General features: G+C 45.8%; 1 protein-coding gene across 4 annotated transcripts in view; it reads right to left on the bottom strand.

Annotated features, from left to right (window-relative positions):
- Window positions 1-25,405, bottom strand: part of PHF20L1 (PHD finger protein 20 like 1) — a 764,530-nt gene that overhangs the window by 473,063 nt on the left and 266,062 nt on the right. For all 4 annotated transcript variants that reach the window (XM_069220776.1, XM_069220778.1, XM_069220775.1 and 1 more), the window contains one exon: window positions 21,243-21,536. In XM_069220776.1, coding sequence (XP_069076877.1) covers window positions 21,243-21,536 — 294 coding nt within the window. The remainder of the gene's footprint in view (window positions 1-21,242; window positions 21,537-25,405) is intronic.

The raw sequence follows: 25,405 nt of genomic DNA, 5'->3' as shown, positions 1-25,405 counted from the left end.
CTTACCTGGATGCCAGGGTGTGCCAATTGTGGAGACAAAGGTACAGGTTAGGGAAAGAACACTGGTGCTGGGGCCTGGTTAGCAGGCCTCAGCACATATTTCAAATCATAACTTGGCATCAGCAAAGGCAAAAATTCAGGGGGTAACCATGCCAAGGAGGCATTTCCTTACAGATTCTTATTGTACCTGATCTTGTTTTATATAGATAAATATTGGTTTTTTTGTAAAACTGTGGTGTCCTTTTGTAGTGTTTTCACTTATTACTGTGTGTTATGTGCAAATCCTTGCTTCTGAGATAAGCCTGACTGCTCGTGCCATGCTACCAAGGGGGTGAGCAGGGGTTATCTGAGTGGGTATCTCCCTTATCCTAACTAGAGTGAGGGTCCCTACTTGGACAGGGTGCAAACTGACTGCCAACTAGAGACCCCATTTCTAACAGTAAGGTACTTGACACAGGTAAGTATGGAACTTTGAATTCAAACAGTAAGGTACACATATTGGCAAAAAAGGCAAATAGCTATTTTAAAAGTGGACACAGTGCAAAAATCAACGGTTCCTGGGGGTGGTAAGTATTTGTTAGTTTCTCAGGTAAGTAAAGCACTTACAAGTTCAGTCTCCTGGGCATAGGCAGCCCACCGTTGAGGGTTCAAGTTAACCCCAAACACACAGCAACAGCAACACAGGGCATAGAAAGAACTCTAAAGTAAGGCCAAATCGAACAATGTTTAAAACCCACTGATCTGATGTTATTTGTTCCCACTTCCGATAGAAGTGTGATATCCTTCTCCCTATCTTCTGGCTTTGTGGTAAGGTTGTAGCCAGAGCCTGGAACATGTCATTGACGTCTGACCCCCTCTTGCTCTGACGCGGTCTACCCCTAGGAGGGAGTCTGGAATAGGATGCCTGAGGTGGTTGCCTTTGGGAGTATTGCTGTCGGAACTGCTGTGTAGCATAGGAGGGGTAGCGAAAGCTCTGGTAACCCCCTCGACATGTTGAAACTCCTCGACCTCTGGAGGCACAAAAGGGCATTTTTTAAATTGAAGGGTTCCTAAGGACCTTACAGTGTCTGTGTCTGTTTTGATGGGTTGTAGGGCCTCATCAACATGCTTTCCCGAAAAGAGCCTCCCTATCAAAAGGGAGGTCCAATCTGCTTAGATGGCATGGGCAACGCAAATCTCTTCGCTGCTCGAAACCCCCAATATCTCCTGGGGGAGAATCCACCGGAGTAGGCGATGGAGATAAGGGGGTCGGCAATATATAGCTGTCCCAATCTGAATTCGCATCCTGCAACTCTCCTTCTCTCTCTTCATCTGAAGAGTCAATAACCTGTATGAAAGACCTTTGTGGAGTACTTCTGACCGATCTAGGAGATAACCTAGGCTGTGGCACTGGAGTGGCAGGATTCGAGGGAGGAGGCGCCGTCTGAATGTCCGATTGTGGCGCTGATGGAAACCTCTTTTTGTAATCTGATAACAAATTGTAAATCAGATATAAGGGAACTTGGGACACAGACCAGGTCTTCTGGTACATATGAATCCTGTCTAGGAGATTAATACTCTTGATAATACTCCTCTTCATCCTCTGGACACTTAACATGGAGTTGTGAAGGGCTATGGGCTGCCTCAAACGGCCCATCATCATCAGAATCTTCCTCCAAAAGATGAGTAGAAATTAATGGTGTAACCTTACTTGGGGAAGTAGCTCTTGGAGTGATATCTCCTCTTCCTGAAAAAGACTGTTTTTCTCCTCGTCAGCGAAGTTGTGTTCAATAGTCCTACTGCTCCCATCAACGGTGTCGCCGCCGACAGCTTAGACGAAGGAATCCTCGTCAACGATGGTGTCATCAACAGAGCCGTCGTCTGAATCATCGTGGTCGTTGACATTTTGATCTTCGACGTCAACGGCCTAGATTTTGTTACCGTCAATGTGGATGTCGTCGGCGAGCAGGAAGCCACCATTGAAAGACTGGTTACCGTCTCCGCTGTCAATGCAGCCGCTGTGTAAGTTCTCATCGACGACTTAGTCGACGGTGCAATCGTGGTCGGCGGTCTGTCTTCAGGAGCTGAAGAAGGCTTTCTGAACACCGTCAGAGCCTTTGGAGGAGGCATAGAAGGCTCTGAGGAAGGTTTAGGCACCTCCTTTGATGTGAAGGACGATGCCTTGGTCTTAGAGGAGGAACTTCTCTCCTGAGGTGGGCCTGAGAGACTGCGGCCTACACCAGACCCCTGTGAAGTCTTTTTGAAACTCTTTGAGGTTTGTTTTGAACCCTTTTCAGAATGAGGTGATCTTTGCTTCTTTTGAGACCTCTTAGAAGACCATGAAGACTACTCACTGTTTTTTCTTGACTTAAGCTTCTGGAGCAATATAAACAATCCCCCCTCTCTATCCTCTGGAGCCTTTGAGGAAAAGGTACAACATACCTTACAGTCCATAGCAGAATGATCAGGATAGAGGCAATATATACAATCTGTATGAGGGTCTTCTGAATGGAGCCTTTTCTTCCCACATGTGCTGCAGGCTCTAAAGAGACTTTTGCTTTCTCTGTCAGACATTATGCTGGTATACCAGGCTGCAGAAAGTATGAGTGTAAATCAGAAACACTCCATAAGCATAAGGAAATTCAGATATAGTGACTAAATCTTCTTCCACAAGAACAAACTGAGCAGAACTCAGAGGAGACTCCCTAGCATGACGTGCAGTAGAAAATCTGAGGTACTGGAGCTTCTCTCAGGAGGGTTCTAAAGGGTGGGGCACTCTGATTGGCTGAAGCTCAAGTTTGGTCCTTTTTACATAAGGACTTGGATAGATTGCTTAAATGTAGAGTTTTAATGTTATTGCTGTTATGTCTTTTAGGACATTATCTTTTCTAAGGTAACGGGGACTCCCATCTCGACAACTGGGAATGATTCAAGCATGTGAATCTATGAAAGTTCCAATACTGGAGTAACTATGTATATACAATATTTACATATTATATAATTGCAACTGCCGCAGGCATCCATGGAGGAGGAAAGGCGGATGTGAATCTACAGCACTACATGCTACAAACAGATGTCTACTGGTAAGTAACATTTTCCGTTCAATGTGTGGCTGCAGATACACATGCTGTGCATAGACTGAAAAGCAGTCCCTCGATAAAGCAGGATTGCAATTGTTTGGAAAGGTTTCCTAAGTACTGCTTGGCCCACATTAGATTGTTGCCTTGCTAGTACATCTACACAATAGTGTTATGTAGAGTCATGAGGTGTAGACCATGTAGCTGCTTTACAAATATCTGCTATAATTATGCTCCCTATGAAAGCTATTAAAGCACCCTTCTTTCTAGTAGTGTGCACTCTAGGTGTGAGAGGTAATGAAAATGTCACTTACCCAGTGTACATCTGTTCGTGGCATCAGTCGCTGAGATTCACATGGTATGCATGAGCTCGCCATCTGGTGTTGGGTCGGAGTGTTACAAGTTGTTTTTCTTCGAAGAAGTGTTTTCGAGTCACGGGACCGAGTGACTCCACCTTCTGTGCTCATTGCGCATGGGCGTCGACTCCATCTTCGATTGTTTTCCCCGCAGAGGGTGAGGTAGGAGTTGTACTATAGTAATAGTGCCCGCGCAATGAAAAATGTAAGTATGTACCTATTAAAGGATTAAGTAATATATATACAAATGTACAAAATTGAAGGTAACTTCTGAACTGCTACAGGCTTCCGGGGAGGTGGGTGGGTCCATGTGAATCTCAGCGACTGATGCCACGAACAGATGTACACTGGGTAAGTGACATTTTCAGTTCGATGGCATCTGTCGCTGTAGATACACATGGTATGCATAGACTAGTAAGCAGTTAGTTCCCCATAAGCGGTGGTTTAGCCTGTAGGAGTAGAAGTTGTCTGAAATAGAGTTCTTAATACAGCTTGACCTACTGTAGCTTGTTGTGCGGATAGCACATCTATACAGTAGTGTTTGGTGAATGTGTGAGGCGTAGACCAAGTGGCTGCCTTACATATTTCTTGCATTGGGATGTTTCCTAAAAAGGCCATTGAAGCACCTTTTTTCCTTGTTGAATGTGCCCTGGGAGTAATGGGCAGTTGTCTTTTTGCTTTAAGGTAGCAGATTTGGATGCATTTAACTATCCATCTGGCTATACCTTGTTTTGATATTGGGTTACCTGCATGAGGTTTTTGGAATGCAATAAATAGCTGTTTAGTTTTTCTGATGTTCTTCGTTCTGTCAATGTAGTACATTAATGCTCTTTTGACATCTAATGTATGTAGTGCTCTTTCAGCCACAGAATCTGGCTGTGGGAAGAATACTGGTAATTCTACCGTTTGATTTAGATGGAATGGAGAAATAACTTTTGGTAAAAATTTTGGATTAGGTCGTAGGACGACCTTATTTTTATGTATTTGTATAAAAGGCTCTTGTGTTGTGAACGCTTGAATTTCACTTACTCTTCTTAGAGATGTAATGGCGATGAGAAAGGCAACTTTCCAGGTGAGGAATTGTATTCCGCAAGAGTGCATGGGTTCGAAGGGTGGGCCCATGAGTCTTGTTAGAACCACGTTTAGGTTCCATGAAGGAACAGGTGGTGTTCTTGGTGGTATAATTCTTTTAAGCCCTTCTATGAATGCTTTGATAACTGGTATCCTATACAAGGAAGTTGAATATGTAGTTTGCAGGTATGCAGATATTGCTGCAAGGTGTATTTTAATAGAAGAGAAGGCTAGCTTTGCTTTTTGTAAATGGAGCAAGTAATTTACTATATGTTTCGGAGTTGCCTCTAGTGGTTGTATCTGATTATGATGGCAGTACCAAACAAATCTTTTCCACTTACTTGCGTAGCAGTGTCTAGTGGATGGCCTTCTGGCCTGCTTTATGACTTCCATACACTCTTGGCTAAGTTGTAAGTGTCCGAATTCTAGGATTTCAGGAGCCAGATTGCTAGATTCAGCGATGCTGGGTCCGGGTGTCTGATCTGTTGGTTGTGTTGCGTTAACAGATCTGGTTTGTTGGGCAGTTTGATGTGTGGTACTACAGACAGATCTAGCAGTGTTGTGTACCAGGGTTGTCTTGCCCACGTTGGTGCTATTAAAATGAGTTTGAGTTTGTTTTGACTCAATTTGTTTACTAGGTAAGGAAGGAGAGGGAGAGGAGGAAAAGCGTAAGCAAATATTCCTGACCAGTTCATCCATAGGGCATTGCCTTGGGATTGCTTGTGTGGGTATCTGGACGCGAAGTTTTGGCATTTTGCGTTCTCTTTTGTTGCAAATAAGTCTATTTGTGGTGTTCCCCAGAGTGTGAAGTAGGTGTTCAGAATTTGTGGGTGGATTTCCCATTCGTGGACTTGCTGGTGATCTCGAGAGAGATTGTCTGCCAGCTGATTCTGGATCCCCGGAATAAACTGTGCTATTAGACCAATTTGATGGTGGATTGCCCACTTCCATATTTTTTGAGCTAACAAGCTTAACTGCGTTGAATGTGTTCCTCCTTGTTTGTTTAGATAATACATCGTTGTCATGTTGTCTGTTTTGACAAGGATGTATTTGTGGGTTATGATTGGTTGGAAAGCTTTTAGTGCTTGAAAAACTGCTAATAATTCTAGATGATTTATATGCAGTTTTGTTTGATGTATGTTCCATTGTCCTCTTATGTTGTGTTGATTGAGATGTGCTCCCCACCCTGTCATGGAAGCATCTGTTGTTATTACGTACTGTGGCACTGGGTCTTGGAAAGGCCGCCCTATGTTTAAATTTATACTGTTCCACCATAGAAGCGATAGGTAAGTTTGGCGGTCTAGCAACACCAGATCTAGAAGGTGACCCTGTGCTTGAGACCACTGTGAGGCTAGGCACTGTTGTAAGGGCCTCATGTGCAGTCTTGCGTTTGGGACAATGGCTATGCATGAGGACATCATGCCTAGGAGCTGTAGTATTGTTCTTGCTTGTATTGTTTGGTTTGGAGACATGTGTTGAATGACCCTGTTGAAATTGTGGATCCTTTGTGGAGTTGGCGTTGCTACTCCTTTTGTCGTGTCTATTATGGCTCCTAGATATTGCTGTACTTTGCTTGGCAGAATGTTTGATTTTGCAAAGTTGACGGTGAACCCTAAATTGTAGAGGGTTTGTATGACTTGATTTGTGTGGTTTGAGCATTGTGTGAGCGAACTGGTTTTGATTAGCCAGTCGTCTAAATACGGGAACACATGTATTTGCTGCCTTCTGATGTGTGCAGCGACTACTGCTAGGCACTTTGTGAATACTCTTGGAGCGGTTGTTAAACCAAAAGGCAATACTTTGAATTGGTAATGTATTCCTTTGAATACAAACCTTAGATATTTCCTGTGTGATTGATGGATTGGTATATGGAAATATGCGTCCTTGAGGTCTAGGGTTGTCATGTAGTCGTGTTTTCTGAGCAATGGTAACACTTCTTGTAGTGTGACCATGTGAAAGTGGTCTGATTTGATGAATGTGTTTACTACCCTGAGGTCTAGAATTGGTCTCAGTGTTTCGTCCTTTTTTGGTATCAAGAAGTACAGTGAATAAACTCCTGTGTTTATTTGTGTGCTTGGTACTAATTCTATTGCATTTTTTTGCAGTAGTGCTTGAACTTCTATCTCTAGAAGTTGTGAATGGTATTTTGATAAATTTTGTGATTTTGGTGGTATGTCTGGAGGGAATTGCATGAATTCTATGCAATAACCATGTTGGATAATTGCTAGGACCCATGTATCTGTAGTTATTTTGTCCCATGCTTCGTAATATTGATGTATCCTCCCCCCCACTGGTGTTGTGTGGGAGGGGTGAGTGACGTGTGAGTCACTGCTTGTTGGTAGTGGTTTTGGGGCTTTGAAATCTTCCTCTATTCCTAGGAAATTGCCCCCCTCTATACTGGCCCCGAAAACCTCCCCTGTACTGTCCCTGGTAGGTGGGCGGTGCGGACTGTGAGGTGCTAGCTTGTGTGGCCTGACCCCGAAACCCTCCTCTAAAAGGTGTTTTGCGGAAGGTGTTATAAGATCCTCTGCTCTGCGGGGAGTAGAGTGCGCCCATGGCCTTGGCAGTGTCAGTGTCCTTCTTGAGCTTTTCTATAGCTGTGTCGACCTCCGGACCGAACAGAAGTTTCTCGTTTACTGGCATGTTAAGCACTGCCTGCTGAATTTCTGGCTTGAATCCAGACGTTCTGAGCCATGCGTGCCTACGGATGGTAACCGACGTATTAATGGTTCTTGCGGCCGTGTCTGCTGCATCCATGGAGGAGCGTATTTGATTGTTGGAAATGTTTTGACCCTCCTCAACAACCTGTTTTGCTCTTTTTTGCAGATCTTTTGGGAGATGTTCAATGAGATGCTGCATCTCATCCCAGTGGGCTCTGTCGTATCGCGCTAGCAGCGCTTGTGAATTTGCGATGCGCCACTGGTTTGCTGCTTGGACAGCAACCCTCTTCCCGGCTGCATCGAACTTCCTACTTTCTTTATCTGGGGGAGGTGCATCCCCAGAAGTGTGTGAGTTTGCCCGTTTTCTGGCAGCCCCTACCACCACAGAGTCTGGTGGCAGCTGAGAGGTGATGAAGACAGGGTCCGTAGGAGGCGCCTTATACTTTTTGTCCACCCTAGGCGTCACTGCCCTACTTTTAACTGGCTCCTTGAAAATGTCCTTTGCATGGCGTAGCATGCCTGGGAGCATCGGCAGGCTTTGGTAGGAGCTGTGGGTTGAGGAGAGGGTGTTAAATAAAAAATCATCCTCTACTTGTTCCGAGTGTAGTTCCACATTATGGAATAGAGCTGCTCTAGCCACCACTTGTGAGTAGGCTGTGCTGTCTTCCGGTGGTGATGGCCTAGTTGGGTACGTGTCTGGGCTGTTATCAGACACTGGTGCGTCGTACAAGTCCCACGCATCCTGATCTTGGTCGTCGTGGCTCATGGCGGTGTGAGCTGGCGAATGTGACGGGGTGTAAGTTGGCGAAGCCGGAGTTACAGGTGGAGGCGAGGGAGGAGGTGTTACCTTTTGTGTTGTTTCTTGCTGAGGAGTAAACTGAAGCGTTCTCTTTCGTTTGACAGGTGGAAGGGTACTGATCTTCCCAGTCCCCTGCTGAATAAAGATACGCTTTTGCGTGTGATCCACGTCAGTGGATTGCAGTTCTTGTTCAAATCTATGTTTCTTCATTTGAGAAGACATAGAATGCTCTTCGGTATAGGAGCCAGAAACAGGGTCTGATGTCGCTTTTTTTCGGCTCCGAAAGCCCTGTCGATTGTTTTTTCGGCTCCGAGGTAACCTTCCTCTTTTTCTGTGCCGAAAATTCTTGGCCTCTATGGTCTTCGGCGCCACTGTCTCGGCGTCGATCGGTGTCGACACCGAACTCTCGGTGTCGATGCTTCTGTTTAGCACTCTCTCGGTCCCGAGGAGGCTGCGTGCCGGTGTCTCGACCGAAGTCGGACGATCTCGACACTGAATGGGCCTTTTTCGGTGCCGATTGTTGGTCACCGAGAATTTGGGTGGAGCCATGGCCGGTTGGCAGTGGCGTCCCCTGGGCCTTTTTTCCTTTTTTAAGGTTTGATCTCGACGTCTTACTCACAGTTCTTGTAGAGTGTAGCTCGTCGGAGTCTGAATCCTGGATGGAAAAGGATTCCTCCTGTTCTTCTTCTGTCTCGAACTGTCGACGCTCTTTTGGCGTGGACGCCATCTGCAGTCTTCTCGCTCGACGGTCGCGCAGAGTTTTTCGGGACCGGAACGCCCGACAGGCCTCGCAGGATTCTTCACTGTGCTCGGGTGACAGGCACAGATTACAGACCGAGTGCAGGTCCGTATAAGGATATTTGTTGTGGCATTCGGGGCAGAATCGAAACGGGGTCCGATCCATCGGCGTTGTCCTCCACGCGGTCGGGCCGACTAGGCCCCGACGGGGTGCCGAAATCTACCCCGAAGGGCACCGAAGCGCTTCGATGTTCAACGCGTCGTCGTATGTGTCTATCTCTAACCGGATCGCAACGATACCGTCGAAAATCTTCCGTCTTCAGCTATCTTTCCGTTCCGAAACTCGGAGCGACATGAACACGTCCGAACCCGATGGCGGAAAGAAAACAATCGAAGATGGAGTCGACGCCCATGCGCAATGAGCACAGAAGGTGGAGTCACTCGGTCCCGTGACTCGAAAACACTTCTTCGAAGAAAAACAACTTGTAACACTCCGACCCAACACCAGATGGCGAGCTCATGCATACCATGTGTATCTACAGCGACAGATGCCATCGAACATTTAATTTTGCTTTAACATACCAAGTTTGAATACACTTGACTATCCACCTAGCTGTACTATATTTTGATACAGGGTTTCCTTTGTGGGTCATTAATAAGGCCACAAAAAGTTGTTCAGTTTTCCTGAACTGTTTGGTTCTGTCTATATAATGCAAAAGAGCCCTTTTTACATCTCAAGTGTGTTGAGCCCTTTTTGTCACAAAGTCCGGTTGGGGAAAGAAAACTCTTAGTTCTATTAATTGATAAGAAACTGGGAAACTACCTTTGGTAGGAAATTAGGATTAGTTCAAAGCACTACCTTTTTTCTGAATCTGGAAGAATGGTTCTTCCAGGGTTAAAGCCTGGAGCTCACGGACACGTCTAAGGGAATTGATAGCCACTAGAAAAAGCTCCCTTCCATAATAAGAATTGTAAAGGACAGGAATGAAGTGGCTCAAAAGGAGGACCCATTAGCCTTGTGAGAACAATATTAAGGTTCCAGGATGGTGCCGTAGGCGCCCTTGGTGGAATTACTCTTAAATGCCCTATGGACTGGAACCTTAAATAAAGAAGTATGTTGTCTATTTTGAAGATATGCAGCTATAGCTGCTAAATGAAGGCAAATGGAAGGGTAAGTCAAATTAGTTGTTCCTAAATGCAATAAGTAACAAACAATCTGTTGCACAGTTGGTTTGAAAGGGGCAATGTTTTTCGGTTTGCAGTAGCAGAGAAAGAGTTTCCACTTTGCTGCATAACATTGTCTAGTTGTTGGTCTACGCGTTGCTTTAAGAATGTCCATACATTCTTGCGGTAGTTGTAAATATCCAAATTCTATGACCTCAGGAGCCATATTGCGAGGTTGAGAGAATTAGGGTCTGGATGTCTTGTTTGTCCTTGATTATGTGTTAGAAGGTCCGGCCTGTTGGGGAGCTACTGGTGTGGAATTAGGAAGAGATTCAGAAGTGTTGTGAACCATGGCTGACGTGCCCACATGGGAGCTACAGAATCTGGTGAGGGAAGATTGTTTGGGTTTGCGAAATAGAAAAGGAAGAAGTGGGAGAGGTGAAAAAGCATACGCAAATATCTCTGAGCAACTCATCCATAGAGCATTGCCGTTGGACTGAGGGCACCTTGATGCAAAGTTTTGTCAGTTTTGCTTAGTGGCGACTAGGTCTATTTGAGCTGTTCCCCACTTTAGAAACTACTGCTGGGGGACTTGCGGGTGGAGTTCCCTTTCATGGACTTGTTGCTGCACCTTGCTGAGTAGATCTGCCAACTGATTGTCCGTTCTTGGGAGATACTGTGCCACTATGTGAATGTGGTGATGAATTACCCATTTCCACATTGTCTGTGCAAGATGAGACAGCTGAACATGTCCCCCTCTGTTTTTGAAATTAGTTACACGGAAGTCATGTTGTCTGTATGTACTAGCACTACTTTGCATTGTAAGAGTGGAAGGAACGCCTTTATTGCTAGGTAGACTGCGTGCAATTCCAGGTGACTAATGTGTAAGGACTGTTGAGTGATATTCCACAGGCCGTGCACTGAGAAGTTGTGGAGATGAGCTCCCCAACCGGTCTGTGATGCATCTGTAGTAAGAATGACCTGAGGCACAGGGTCCAAAAAGGGCCACCCTTTCATACGGTTTGTGGTATTCCACTATTACAGAGAGCAATGAGCTTGGCGGTCCAACAACACTAGACCAAGTAGGCACACAAAACACACCCTCAGCGGCACAGGGGCAGCCAGGTGTAGTAGGCAAACAGGGAGTCGGGCTTGCAATAGGATTCAATGGAGGGACCCGGGGGTCACTCAGACGTTGCAGGCAGGTCACAACGGCGCTTCTCGGGCCAGCCACTGACTGGGCAAGGGTGAGGGCCATCTGCTGGTCACTGATGCACTGGGGGTCGGTTTCTCACAGGCCTGGGGGCTGCGGGTGCAGTGCTTCTCCAGGCATCGGAAATCTTCCTCCAAGGCAGTTGCGGTTCGGGGGGGGGGGGGGATACTCTGCAGGCGGCGGCGTGGGGGTGCAGAGAGGTCAGCTCAGGGTGGACACATAGTCTAAGTCGCCTGGGGGTCCTCTTTGGGTCATTGGTTTCTCTGGACATGGGCTGGGGGCGTCGGGTGCAGAGTGGTAGAGACTCACGCTTCTGGAGTGAGTTGAAAGTCCCTTTAAAGACGGTTTCTTCTTTCTTTGGTTGGACAGCTCAGCTGTCCACGGGAGTTCTTGATCCTTTGTAGTTGCAGGGCAGTCCTCTCAGTCGGCAGAGGTTGCAGGGCCTGCAGGATGCGCCACTGGTGCAGGTTCTCTTAAGTTGGAGACAGGCCGGTAGGGCTGGGGCCTAAGCAGTTGTCGTCTTCCTTCTCTGACGGGAGTTTCAGCTGGGCAGTCCTTTTTTGTAGGTCGTCAGGAACCTGATGATCTGTGTAGGAAGTTGGCTCTGTATGTGCTATTTCAAAGTAAGGAATAGCATGCACAGAGTCCAAGGGTTCCCCTTAGAAGTAAGATAGTGGCAAAAAGAGATAATACTAATGCTCTATTTTGTGGTAGAGTGGTCGAGCAGTAGGCTTATCCAAGGAGTAGTGTTAAGCATTTGTTGTACATACACACAGGCAATAAAGGAGGAACACACACTCCGAGACAAATCCAGCCAATAGGTTTTGTTATAGAAAAATATCTTTTCTTAGTTTATTTTAAGAACCACAGGTTCAAATTCTACATGTAATATCTCATTTGAAAGGTATTGCAGGTAAGTACTCTAGGAACGTTGAATCATTACTTTAGCATGTATACTTTTTACATAAAACACAATAAGTTGTTTTAAAAGTGGACACTTCGTGCAATTTTCACAGTTCCTGGGGGAGGTAAGTTATTGTTAGTTTTAACAGGTAAGTAAGTCACTTACAGGTTTCAGTTTTTGGTCCAAGGTAGCCCACCATTGGGGGTTCAGAGCAACCCCAAAGTTATCACACCATCAGCTCAGGGCCGGTCAGGTGCAAAGGTCAAAGAGGTGCCCAAAACACATAGGCTTCAATGGAGAGAAGGGGGTGCCCCGGTTCCAGTCTGCCAGCAGGTAAGTACCCGCGTCTTCGGAGGGCAGACCAGGGGGGTTTTGTAGGGCACCGGGGGGGACACAAGTCCACACAGAAAGTACACCCTCAGCAGCGCGGGGGCGGCCGGGTGCAGTGTGTAAACAAGCGTTGGGTTTCCTTTAGTTTTCAATGGGAGACCAAGGGGTCTCTTCAGCGATGCAGGCAGGCAAGGGGGGGGGGCTCCTCGGGGTAGCCACCACCTGGGCAAGGGAGAGGGCCTCCTGGGGGTCACTCCTGCACAGAAGTTCAGTTTCTTTAGGGGCTGGGGGCTGCGGGTGCAGGGTCTTTTCCAGCCGTCGGGAAATGGAGTTCAGACAGTCGCGGTCAGGGGGAGCTTGGGGATTCCCTCTGCAGGCGTCGCTGTGGGGGCTCAGGGGGGACAACTTTGGTTACTCACAGTCGTAGAGTCGCCGGAGGGTCCTCCCTGAGTTGGTTGTTCTTCACCAGTCGAGTCGGGGTCGCCGGGTGCAGTGTTGCAAGTCTCACGCTTCTTGCGGGGAGTTGCAGGGGTCTTTAAATCTGCTCCTTGTAACAAAGTTGCAGTTCTTTTGGAGCAGTGCCGCTGTCCTCGGGAGTTTCTTGTCTTTTTCGAAGCAGGGCAGTCCTCAGAGGATTCAGAGGTCGCTGGTCCCTTGGAAAGCGTCGCTGGAGCAGGTTTCTTTGGAAGGCAGGAGACAGGCCGGTAAGTCTGGGGCCAAGGCAGTTGGTGTCTTCTGTTTTTCCTCTGCAGGGGTTTTTCAGCTCAGCAGTCCTTCTTCTTGTTAGTTGCAGGAATCTAAATTCTTAGGTTCAGGGGAGCCCTTAAATACTAAATTTAAGGGCGTGTTTAGGTCTGGGGGGTTAGTAGCCAATGGCTACTAGCCCTGAGGGTGAGTACACCCTCTTTGTGCCTCCTCCCAAGGGGAGGGGGTCACATCCCTAATCCTATTGGGGGAATCCTCCATCTGCAAGATGGAGGATTTCTAAAAGTTAGAGTCACTTCAGCTCAGGACACCTTAGGGGCTGTCCTGACTGGCCAGTGACTCCTCCTTGCTGTTTTCTTTGTTTCCTCCAGCCTTGCCGCCAAAAGTGGGGGCCGTGGCCGGAGGGGGCGGGCAACTCCACTAAGCTGGAGTGTCCTGCGATGCTGTGACAAAGGGGTGAGCCTTTGAGGCTCACCGCCAGGTGTTACAGCTCCTGCCTGGGGGAGGTGTTAGCATCTCCACCCAGTGCAGGCTTTGTTACTGGCCTCAGATTGACAAAGGCACTCTCCCCATGGGGCCAGCAACATGTCTCTAGTGTGGCAGGCTGCTGGAACCAGTCAGCCTACACAGATAGTCGGTTAAGTTTCAGGGGGCACCTCTAAGGTGCCCTCTGTGGTGTATTTTACAATAAAATGTACACTGGCATCAGTGTGCATTTATTGTGCTGAGAAGTTTGATACCAAACTTCCCAGTTTTCAGTGTAGCCATTATGGTGCTGTGGAGTTCGTGTTTGACAGACTCCCAGACCATATACTCTTATGGCTACCCTGCACTTACAATGTCTAAGGTATTGCTTAGACACTGTAGGGGCACAGTGCTCATGCACTGGTGCCCTCACCTATGGTATAGTGCACCCTGCCTTAGGGCTGTAAGGCCTACTAGAGGGGTGACTTATCTATACCTGCATAGGCAGCGAGAGGCTGGCATGGCACCCTGAGGGGAGTGCCATGTCGACTTACTCGTTTTGTTCTCACCAGCACACACAAGCTGGCAAGCAGTGTGTCTGTGCTGAGTGAGGGGTCTCCAGGGTGGCATAAGGCATGCTGCAGCCCTTAGAGACCTTCCCTGGCATCAGGGCCCTTGGTACCAGAGGTACCAGTTACAAGGGACTTATCTGGATGCCAGGGTGTGCCAATTGTGGAATCAAAAGTACAGGTTAGGGAAAGAACACTGGTGCTGGGGCCTGGTTAGCAGGCCTCAGCACACTTTCAATTCAAAACATAGCATCAGCAAAGGCAAAAAGTCAGGGGGTAACCATGCCAAGGAGGCATTTCCTTACAATCTGGGTTCAGGGTCAATGCTAAATACTAAATTAAGGGGTGTGTTAGGGCCAGGGGGCTACTGGCCCTGAGGGTGGCTAAACCCTCCTTCTGCCCATTCCCTCTGGGGAGGAGAGGGGGGGCACATCCCTATCCCTATTGGTCCCATTCCTCCAAAGCAAGATGGAGGATTTCTCAAGGAGGTGGTCACTTCAGCTTTGGTCACCTTAGGGGTGGACCTGGCTGGAGACTCCTTGTTTTTCTCATTATCCCTCTGGACTTGCCGCCAAAAGTGGGGGCTCGTCCAGGGTGAGGGCATCTCCACTGGCTGGAGTGCCCTGGGGGCTCTGTAACACCAGGCCTGAGCTTTTGAGACTCACCGCCAGGTGTTACAGTTCCTGCAGGGGAGGTGTGAAGCATCTCCACCCAGAGCAGGCTTTGTTTCTGGCGCCAGAGAGCACAAAGGCTCTCACCCCAGTGGGACAGAAACTCGTCTCTCAGTGGCAGGCTGGCACAGACCAGTCAGTCCTGCACTGAAGGATTGGGTAAATTACAGGGGGCATCTCCAAGATGCCCTCTGTGTGCATTGCTTAATAAAGCCAACACTGGCATCAGTGTGTTTTTTTTATTCTGAGACGTTTGATAACAAACTTCCCAGTATTCAGTGTAGCCATTATGGAACTGTGGAGTTCGTTTTGACAAACTCCCAAACCATATACTTAATATGGCCACACTGTACTTACAATGTCTAAAAATAAACTTAGACACTGTAGGGGCATATTGCTCATGCAGCTATGCCCTCACCTGTGTTACAGTGCACCCTGCCTTAGAGCCTTAAGCCCTGCTAGAGGGGTGACTTACCTATCTCACAGGCAGTGTTTAGTGTGCATGGCATCCTGAGGGGGATGCCATGTCGATTTTGCCTTTTTCTCCGCACCAACACACACAATCTGCAATGGCAGTGTGCTTGTGTTAGGTGAGGGGTTCCTTAGGGTGGCACAACACATGCTGAGGCGTTCAGGGACCTTCCCTGGTCAGAGGGCCCTTGGTACCTCTGGTACCTTTTGCAAGGGACTTGTGTGTGTGCCAGGGTGTGCTAATTGTGGAAACAATGGTACATTTTTTGTGAAATAACACTGGTGCTGGGCCCTGGTTTGCAGGGTCCCAGCACACTCTCAGTCAAGTCAGAATATACATCAGGCAAAAAGTGGGTAGGGTAACTGCAACAAGGAGCCATTTTCCTACAAGTTGACATTGTTGTAAGGTGCTGGCTTTGATAAGCCAGTCGTCCAAGTAAGGGAAGACATGAATGTGTTGTCTTCTGAGGTGTGCAGCAACTACTGTGAGACACTTGGTAAATACTGTGGGAGTGGTTGTGTCTTCCTGCCACCACTCTGAGGTATGTGCGGTGTGATGGATGGATGGATGGGAATGTAAAAGTAAGCGTCTTTTAGATCTAACGCTGTCATAAAGTCACCTTGTTGGAGAGGGAGAATGACGTCTTGAAGAGTGACCATGTGGAAATGCTCCGAATGAACCGTCTTTTTTGGGTATAAGAAAGTACAGGGCGTATACTCCTGAACTTTGATGTTTTAATGGAACTGGCTCTTTGGCTCCTTTGAGGAGAAGAGATTGTACTTCCTATTTGAGAAGAGTGAGATGTTCTTGTGAAAATCTGTGAGTGCCAGGGAGTATATTTGATGGAGTGGAAATGAGCTCCAGACAGTAACCATTTTGGATATTGGAAAGAAACCTCTGGTCCTAGCGGTATCTGACCACTGTGGTTAAAAATGTTGAACTCTTTCCACTACAGTAGTGGTGTGTGGCAGTGGAAGGTGAAGGAAGTCATTGTTTGGCACTGGAGGTGGAGCCTCTAGAAGTGGATGCCTTTACTCTGTCTCTACAATTGTTCCCTCTATAGGAGCCACTATAAAGGACAGAGGTAGTCTTGGCTTGTGTGGCAGACTGGTCCATAAAGGATGACCTAAAACCTCTTGAAAAACTAGGCCTTCCAAAATTATCACCATTGTGTTGTAGCTTGGAGCACCCCCATTGCTTTTGCAGTTTTGTTATATTTTTTTTTTTTAGTTTTTCTAAAGTTGTGGGACAAAAAGGTGCTCCTTATCAAAGGGCATGTTTCACTGCCTGCTGAGCCTCTGGCTTAAATCCATAGCATCTAAGCCAAGCATGGTGTCTAATAATGACACTGATATTAATGTAGTGTATAGTTGTATCAGCAGCATCTAATGCACGCTTGATGGAATTGTTTGTGATAGTTTGCCCTTCTGCCAAAATTTCACAACCCCTTTTTTGATGCTCCTGAGGGAGATACCGAAGGAGCTCTTCCATGGCATTCCAGTGCGCCCTGTCATAGCATGCCAATAAAGTCAGTGCATTCGCAATGTGCCAGTTGTTGGCTGCTTCAGCTGCGACCCTTTTGCCTGCCGCATATATCTTTTTGCTTTTTCAGGAATGTAAGTGTCACCTGTATATTGGCTACTGGCTCTTTTGTGTGCACTTGACATGACAATGGAATCTTGAGGAATATGCGCCTTTATAAACAAAGGATCAGTGGGTGCACTGTTATTTGTTACCAACTCGGGGAACGATAATGCATGCTCGTACAGTCTCCTAGGTCTTTTCAGCGTGCCGAAACATGCCTGGGAGCATTAGCAGGAACAGACTTCCTTTATGTGTTGTGGCAAGGGTGTGAAACAGAAATCTTCCTCATTAGGATCTGTGTGCATTGTTACATTCTGAAAAGCAGCTGCCCTAGCTATGACTTGCTGATATGAGGTGGAATCTTTAGGTGGTGATGGTCTAGCTGGGTAGAGATCCGGATCATTGGGTGTAATAGGATAAGGATCATGTGTGTCTCAGGGATCCTGGCCATCTAGTGTCTCTCCTAAATCCTGTGTCCCATGTGGGGGTGAATTTGGTGGTGTAAATTACCACATGGCTGGTGGAGGTAGAGTGGATTGAGGAGAAGGCTGTGGAAAAGGAGGGGTTTTATGTCCGCTAACATTCAGAGAGATGTCAAGCGCATCCTGAAAAGTCAATTTCCTTTTCATAGGGACAGGGGGTGATGCTAGAATATGACCTGTTCCCTCTTGAATATGAAGTTGGCGTTGAAGAGCGTCCATGACTTCTAAAACTGGTTCCACCGGTGAAGGGGTGGTGGAAGACTGTCCAGAATCCGCAGGAGTGAAACCAGTCTTTTTCGGCTCTGAAGTGATTGTTTGGGGCAATGGTGTCAGCACCAAAACAGTGGAGGGCAGTTTTTTGGTCGGTACCGAAGTTGTCGGCACCGAAGCAGAGTGCTCAGCTGGTCGACTCAGTGCCAAGGTGATGCTTGTAGACCCCGAGGTCGATGCCGAAGATTTAACTTTGGCTTTTTTCAGTCCTGAACTGAAAGGCGGGGCATCTGAAAAGGTTTCTCAGCTCCGACCATGGACAGAAGTCAGTGGCAGACCGGTGATCTCCTTAGATGCGCTTTTTACAGTCTTGGTTGTGGGTGCAGAGACCTTTATATTCATGGTCTGCACAGATTGCAACTCCTGGATCTTGATGTTGGACTGAATGTCTAAGTAGGAGTCTTGGATTGAAAAGGCCTCCTCTTAATGTGGTTCCTCCTGCATGGGCTTCTCCCTGAAAATAGCTGGACTGTCCTCTGGAGTCCGAGACATCATTTTGAGTCGACAAGCTCTTCTGTCCCATAGCATCTTTTTAAACAGAAAGGATCGTCAGGCGTCGCAGGCTTGCTCGTTGTGGTCGGGGGAGACGCAAATTACACATCTGGTGTTGATCGGTGTGAGGGAACTTGAAATGACATCAAAGTCATAAGAAAATGGACTCCGATTCATCAGGTCTGCAGCACAGCCAGAGCGTTGTGTAGGATCTAGCCCGGAAAATGGGTGCGAACACGCCAAAGGGCAAGAGGGGGCTGGGGTGTCTGTTTCGAGAGTGAAAATCGAACCAAGGTTAGTATGAAAAAGAAACGCATTTGAATACTGTCACAGAAAGGAAGACCGAGAGAAACCGGTTTAGGATTTTATTGAGACAAGAGCTCTGAGAGTGAGGAACACATGTCCGAACCAGACGGAGGAAAAAAAACAATCTAACAAAGGACTCAATGCCCATGTGCAGTATCACCGAGAAGAGGAATCACTCGATCCTGTGACTCTAAAACATTCTTTGAAGTAAAACAAATTGTAATACTCTGAACCCAACACTAGATGGTGAGATTATGCACAGCATGTGTATCTACAGCCACACATGCCATCGAACAAAGAATAGCTATTTTTAGGGTCGAGCCTGCGTGGCATGCGCTCGCGCATGCGTATCGAAGAGAGACACTTTAGTGTTTAGAAAAGGGCTCGGAGCCCTGTCGACGTCACGTCCGTGTTTTTCATTGGTTCGTGGGCTTGCCTATTAAAATCTGCTTGCTTTCATTGGTCTAAGGCATGCGTACGTCATGCCTTTTCCGGTGGCTAGCCCTCCTCGAGCGCATCGACCAAGTACAGAAAACATGCGAGGCTCGCTGTTTTCTGTCCGGCTCGTGGACTACTTTTTCTCTAATTTACTAGCGCGATTTTGCTTGGCAGAAGTCGAGCGCTTTGCATAGTTAATTGCACTTTTTCAGGTTACGTGCATAAATGCACTTTTGCCGATAGGTGAAAAGTCGGGTTATGAGTTTACAACGCTATCAGCTCTAACATGAGCAAACGCGAGACCCGTTGCATTGCAAATGCTTGTTCTAAATTGTTCTCAGATTTATTCTTTGAGTGTGTGTCCCTTTATTGCCTCTGTGAGTACAACAAATGCTTAGGACTACCCTCTGATACACCTAACTGATCTGCACCAAAACACGCACCCTGCAGTGGCAGTCTGTCATGTGCTTGGTAGGGGGGTCCGGCAAAATTTGTGCTGCAGCCCTAACGGACATTCGTCAGTACCCCATGCCCTAGGTACCAGGGGTACCATTTACTAGGGACTTACAGAGGGTGCTAAAGGGTTTTACCAATTGGACAGGTTTGGGCAAAAGAACACTGGCACTGGGGACCTGGTTGGCAAGGACCCAGTGCACTCCAGTCAAAGTTGCATCAAATACCAGACAAAAAGTGAGGGGCTACAACAACAAAAAGCCTAGTTCCCTACAGAATCCTTGACAGAAAAGACCGCCTCCTCAGCAGCCGAGCCCTTTTGAAACTCCTGCTACGGTTCAGACAGGGCATCTTGTAGCCCAAAGATGTCTAAGGTGTCCTTGATTTGTCACCGCTGCATCTTGAGACAACGGGCTCTTTGATCTCATAAGTTTCTCTTAGATTGGAAAGATTGGCAAGCCTGGCAGTCCTCCTCTTTATGGTCCTGAAACAAACAGATTGCAGACCTGGTGCTGGTTGGTCCGCAGGAACTTCACATGGCACTTAGGACAGAACGGAAGGGAGTCTGTTCCATCAGAAGTTCATTCTCGTAGGGTTGGAACTGAGAAAATGGCAGCCCGGAGGGCCTCTGCCGGAGCTTATCGATCTGATGGGTAGTTTCCCCAATCCCAGAATGCAAACATAGGAGTCTGAAAGATGGTCTCAATCCGGAATTCAGCGAAAACACAACCGGACCCGACAGCAGAAGAAAACAATCTAGCAATGGAGTCAATTCCCAACCGCATTACCAGCAAGAGGAGGAGTTACTATACCTTCTGACTTGAAAGACTTTTCGGAGAATAACAATTTGCAACATTCCGGACCCAACACTAGATGGCAATAAGTATGCAGAGCATGTATATCTACATCAAACAATATATTTGGTATTGTTATTCTGGTAAGACTTGAACTGGGATCTTGCTTCTATGCTCATTATGGAAAAAAGTGCCATTGTACATTTGCCAAAATTCTGTTTGCTGTGGGCAGAGAGACTATTGATCTTGAGGCAGAAAACCTGCTCAATGTCATACTGCAGGAAACGTGAACACAGTGCAAGTGAGACAGTGCACAGCTTGGTTCTAATAAAAAGGATGGTTTCACACAAATGACCAACAAAATACTTTTTTTCTCATCTAGAAGGTATACACAGACTGCAGCACCACCAAGTCTACGAACAGAAACTTGATTCAACACAGGAACCACTCAGATTTCCCAGACATCAATGTTACATTGAGAAACCGTTAAGCAATCCCTCCACAGGGGTAAAGGTAAAAAGGCCTTTGGCCTCAACAGATTACTGTACCCAGGCTGGATGTCTTACATAGCTTGGGTATAGGGTGCAATAGCAACCCTCACAAAAAGTGGCTGCGTTTTGGGCCCTCCCACCAATGCGTCAACTATGGAGTTTCAAGGCCGGTTTAAAAAGAGCCCTTTGGGAGCTTGTGTGGATGAAGATCTCGTTCAGGGAAGAAAATCCTGCTGGCTATGCAGAACATTATATTCACGTGGAGGTAGAAAATCACAGGCAATGCTAAGGACTTTAGCTCCATGACCTTCTATGCAAATGTATTTCCCAAAAATGTTCTCTGCAGTGGATTTTAACAGCAATATATTTTACACATCTGAGGTGGTAGGGAGTCTTGTTTGCTGGCTAGAATTTAGTTCCTTAAGAAAAAAGAAATCACATTCTGGCACCATCGACCTGAAAATATATGAAAAATCATCTCTAATTATTACCAAAAAGCAAATAGAGTTCGTTACATTTCCAGGAATTGATCAGGAGGTGAAATTACAAGTTCAAAAGTACTAGAGGATTTCGCAATGACTGTGTGACCCTTCCATCCAGCCCTGCTGCCCCTTTTAATAGTTTTATTCTGCAAACACTTAACACTGCAAGTATCAGAGTGCTTTAGGAGGCTGGCAGCTGTGACAAATAATTAAAATGTGTCAATATGCTAGGACTGTGCAGCCAGATTGTGTAATGGTTGACAGTTGCTTGTACTTACAAGAGGAAGTGGACACAGTACGCTGTCTCTTGTCTTCCAGATGCTCTAGAGTTGAGGCTGGCACTGTGGCAGAGGTAGCACGAGTTCGCATTATTCTTTCTGGCGAAACAGTTTCAGGTTCAGGTTCAGTCTCTTTTTCTGCACTGTGATAATACTTTACATGGTAATCTAGGAGTTTTGCTTTGCGAAATGCCTTGGAGCAAGCAGGGACACTACACTTAAACTTGTTGTGGTCCAGATCTACAAGAGGTTCTTTCGGAGACTTCACACACTCTGTCCTTTTGGAATTCATAACTGTAACAATAAGCAGGAAAAACAAAATCAAATGTTTGAAGTACCAACATAATCTTTGATTTTTCTATCAAACAAACGCCAGATGTTTTTAGATCTAGGGTGCAATTTTGGCCACAAAAACGCTGGATGAATTAAAAATCCAATCAGTAACCTACAAAAAAATCTGTTTTTTCAAAGTTTGCATTCATGTAGTAGATATATTAACATTTACCTTGTGATAGGACTATCCTTTCAGCAAAGCATACATGAGCTTTATATCCCAGCAGTTCATGGCACATAAGGCTGCGGTTAAGTACCAGATTTACTGTCAATTCTCAGAATACCTTTTCTATGAGGTTACTGTCTCTAGTCTATGATTTTGTCGGTATATAGGTAATTCGTCCACAGTCTTTCCAACAGTACATCAGACTGTACAATGTCACAGAAAAAGGAAGAACTGATATGCGGATAGTGAACCAACCTTTTACAAGTTTAGTTACGCTTTTACAAAAACATGATAGTCTAGTGGCCAAACCCCACTCCTAATTTTTATCATTATAAGTGGTTGGTATATGTGTGATTTAAACACTAACATTTCTGTGAACTTTCTCTTTTGTCCTTCAGGAAATCTTTCATTTTAAACGTGATTAAATATTCTGATGACCAGCCAATGATGGACGTTTAAAAATTACTCCCACTTTTTCCTATATACTCTACTTTATGCAAGTGTCTTCTCTAGTCCAGGTAAGACCCCTGAGTGCTTTGAAAAGTTACATTTTTATAAGAGGGATCAAGTAGAACATGCTTACACAATGAACAGTCAAGGATGCACTAAAATTATGAATACTATTGTTTATCACTGGTGTCTGATAACCACCCTTCTTTTAGGGACATGATACTCCAGGAGGAAGGGAATGGAAAGAATTAACAATCTACTCAATACAATAGTCTGTGAACTTACAAAGAAGAGTAAGACTTATAAACAAGTACATGAAGCAACACAGAAGACTATGAAACACAGTAAAGAAGAGAGCTCCAAAACGTTTTAGTTGTGTTCATCTGCTAAGTTCTAGTGACAACTGACATGGCTAGTACTAACATTTCCAGTAAAAACGTTGGAAAAAACCCTTCAGCTAGACCAGAAAGATTCATGAAAAGCTATCAAATGGAGGCTGTATGGTGTCAAAAGTCTCCATGCACAGATACTGTGCCTAGTCAGAGGAGGGTACATGTAGGCCAACATGTATGCCATCTTCACCCCAGCCTTCACCATGGTGAGGAGTGGATTCACCTAGGTGTATTGGGAGTGACAGTGTCACATAAGGTACAAGGAGGATTCTAGGGCACAGGCTGGCAGCCACAGCAACAGCACTATGGTACAAGCATCGCACAATCAGGTCTTGGATTCCCAACTGGCATTAGAGCACAGGCATGTGATACAATGCACTATCGAAGTACACACAACTGTTACACCATTCCATTTTACCGTTACACACAACTAGTGTTTAGAAGCACCATTTGAGATTTTAAATTGTGCAAGAAACGTGAAGACTTTAAAAACTGATCTTGCGTGACAGTTCATTATTTTCCTCTGCTGATATCATTTACCGTGCATTTAGAGAAGATATTGGAGGGAGGCCAAAAATTCAAAGATGTAATGGTAGGCAGTGTGCCCATCATAATTCTACAAAAACGTCTTCTGCACAAATCCAGCCAACCCGTAAGTTGTGGGAAAAAACTAGTAAAGGCCTGATTTCTCCTTTCACCAATTTGTTGATGTCTTTAAAATTCACACAGCCAATAGTCTTATTGCCTAGACTCGGAAGTCCCCAGGAATGGAAATTTTGGCAAATCAGTTTTGCAAGATATTTTTGTTTAGCCCTCTTCTCAGACCCACCAGCAAAGGCTTACTGCTGAGGTAGTGATGCAAAGAGCATGGAATCTTCAGGTAGCAGTAGAAATCAGAAGAAGCTAGTTACATTGTGTTTCTGATGGATAATCTACCTGCAGATTCCTCAACATTCCCACACATCTCCCTGTTCTGAGGAGTGGTCATAGTTCCATTAAAAATGTCTTATTTAGTTTGGTAAACTGCACAGAAATGTCAGCGTCATCTGCCTGGTCTCTGCATCAAAGGGCATGGAACAAAACAGACAAAGAACTGATGTTGATGCACCATACCATGGAAGGGCTTATATGACTGGCAATTTCCTACCAGGGCACTGCCTGGTATCTATGAAGTTATGCGTTGCCTACCGACGCAATATACTGGTTTTCCCTTTCCTGTATCCAGTCTGGTCCACAGAGGAAATTCAAGAGGTGAGGAATTTAAAGGTAGATAGAATATCCACCTAAAAAGCTTGGTATCTGATGTAAGCATCTTATTGTTTTCAGTATTCATCCTTTCTGGGGCTTCTGGATCTGGTACTTTGTCAAAGGAATATCTTGGAAACCTCCTTTCTTTGCTCTGCCGCACATCTTCACAAACTTGAATAGAAAACCATCAAAGGCCAGTTCAATCAAATTACAAGAGGAAAACTCCTGCCAAATCTCACATTTTGGCACACCAAAATCTTTTTTTTTTCCCTTTAAAATGGAGGAGGATTCGCTGCTGAGAGTGAAAGGCATGCAATATCAAAGATTAAATGCAGGAGAAGGATTATGCTACTTACTGTGTAAGCACCTACCATTGGCTTGTAGTGCTGTAGCTTCACATGCTCTGCATACTCCTGCCATCTAGTGTTAGGTCCAGAGTGGTGCAAGTTGTTTTTCTCTGAAGAAGTATTTCAAGACACAAGATCAAATGACTCCTCCTCTCTCTGTGATATTGCGCATAGCCATTGACTCCTTTGTTAGATTGTTAGATTGTTTCCCCGGGTGAGAAAGGAATGAAAGGTATGTGTAAGAGAATAGATGTCCATACTAAGTGTCACCAGTATGTGGTTATAGTTAGTACCTAGTTTCCATAGGCAAAGTGTATTTTGTTTTGCCAATAACTTTGGTACCACTTGATGAATCTTCACAAAATTTTCAAAACTAATACGTCAATCAGTTCAGCTGCTGACTTGAAAGTTTCAGGGTGATCCATCAAGAAGGGGCCAAGGAAAAGGGGAGGTTCCAAAATGTGCTTTCCCCATGCATTTTCCTTCCTATAGGGTTTTTCAACACACCTACAGCTGGAACCGCTGAACGCAACTATACCACATTTGGCGAAAAGCTAGATCTTGGTACGGAGATTGTGCAGTTTGACTTGGTGTAAATCCGTTCAGTAGATTCAGAGTTATTTAAGGTTTAATAATATAGATATGTAGGGACGCAGAATCTCCACGGACCCATCTGCGACGGACCCGGCATGAGATTCGCAAATCCGGGGGGGAAAAGCAAGGCCTCGATTGGCTGGCTGCACCATAACAGAAAAGTTGTGGAAACCATTTTGTATTTCACAAAGGCTTGGGGTGGGGAAAAAAAAAAAGAGTTCTAAAACACATAAGGGGTCAGCATACAGTAATCCCAGCCGCCATGGGACACAGAGGGGCCCTTGTGGGCAAAACAAATTGCCCCATTTTTTTTTTTGTCTGTTCCACAGATCCACTTGGTGGATCCACAGATCCATAGAAAAATTAGAAGAAAAATCACCCACTGCATCCAACCCAATGCTGCGCACGGCCAAGGGTTGGGGTGAATGCAGGAGGGTTGGCCACAGGCCGTGTGCAGCGCTAGTTATATTTACGTGTGGGCATACTTAAAAAAAAATAATAATACATAGAAATTCACTGAAAAAAATCAAAGGTTACAGGGATGTTATATTTAGGTTCTGAATTAACTCGCACAAAACCATAGCATTTCCGTTATAGTTTCCTCAAGTAACTATAACAGTTATGGTTAATTCA

This window comes from Pleurodeles waltl, chromosome 2_2 (genome assembly GCF_031143425.1).
Source record: "Pleurodeles waltl isolate 20211129_DDA chromosome 2_2, aPleWal1.hap1.20221129, whole genome shotgun sequence".
NCBI classification, from domain to species: Eukaryota; Metazoa; Chordata; class Amphibia; order Caudata; family Salamandridae; genus Pleurodeles; species Pleurodeles waltl.
Note: the sequence above shows the minus strand (reverse complement) of the source record. Positions and strands in the feature narration are given on the sequence as shown.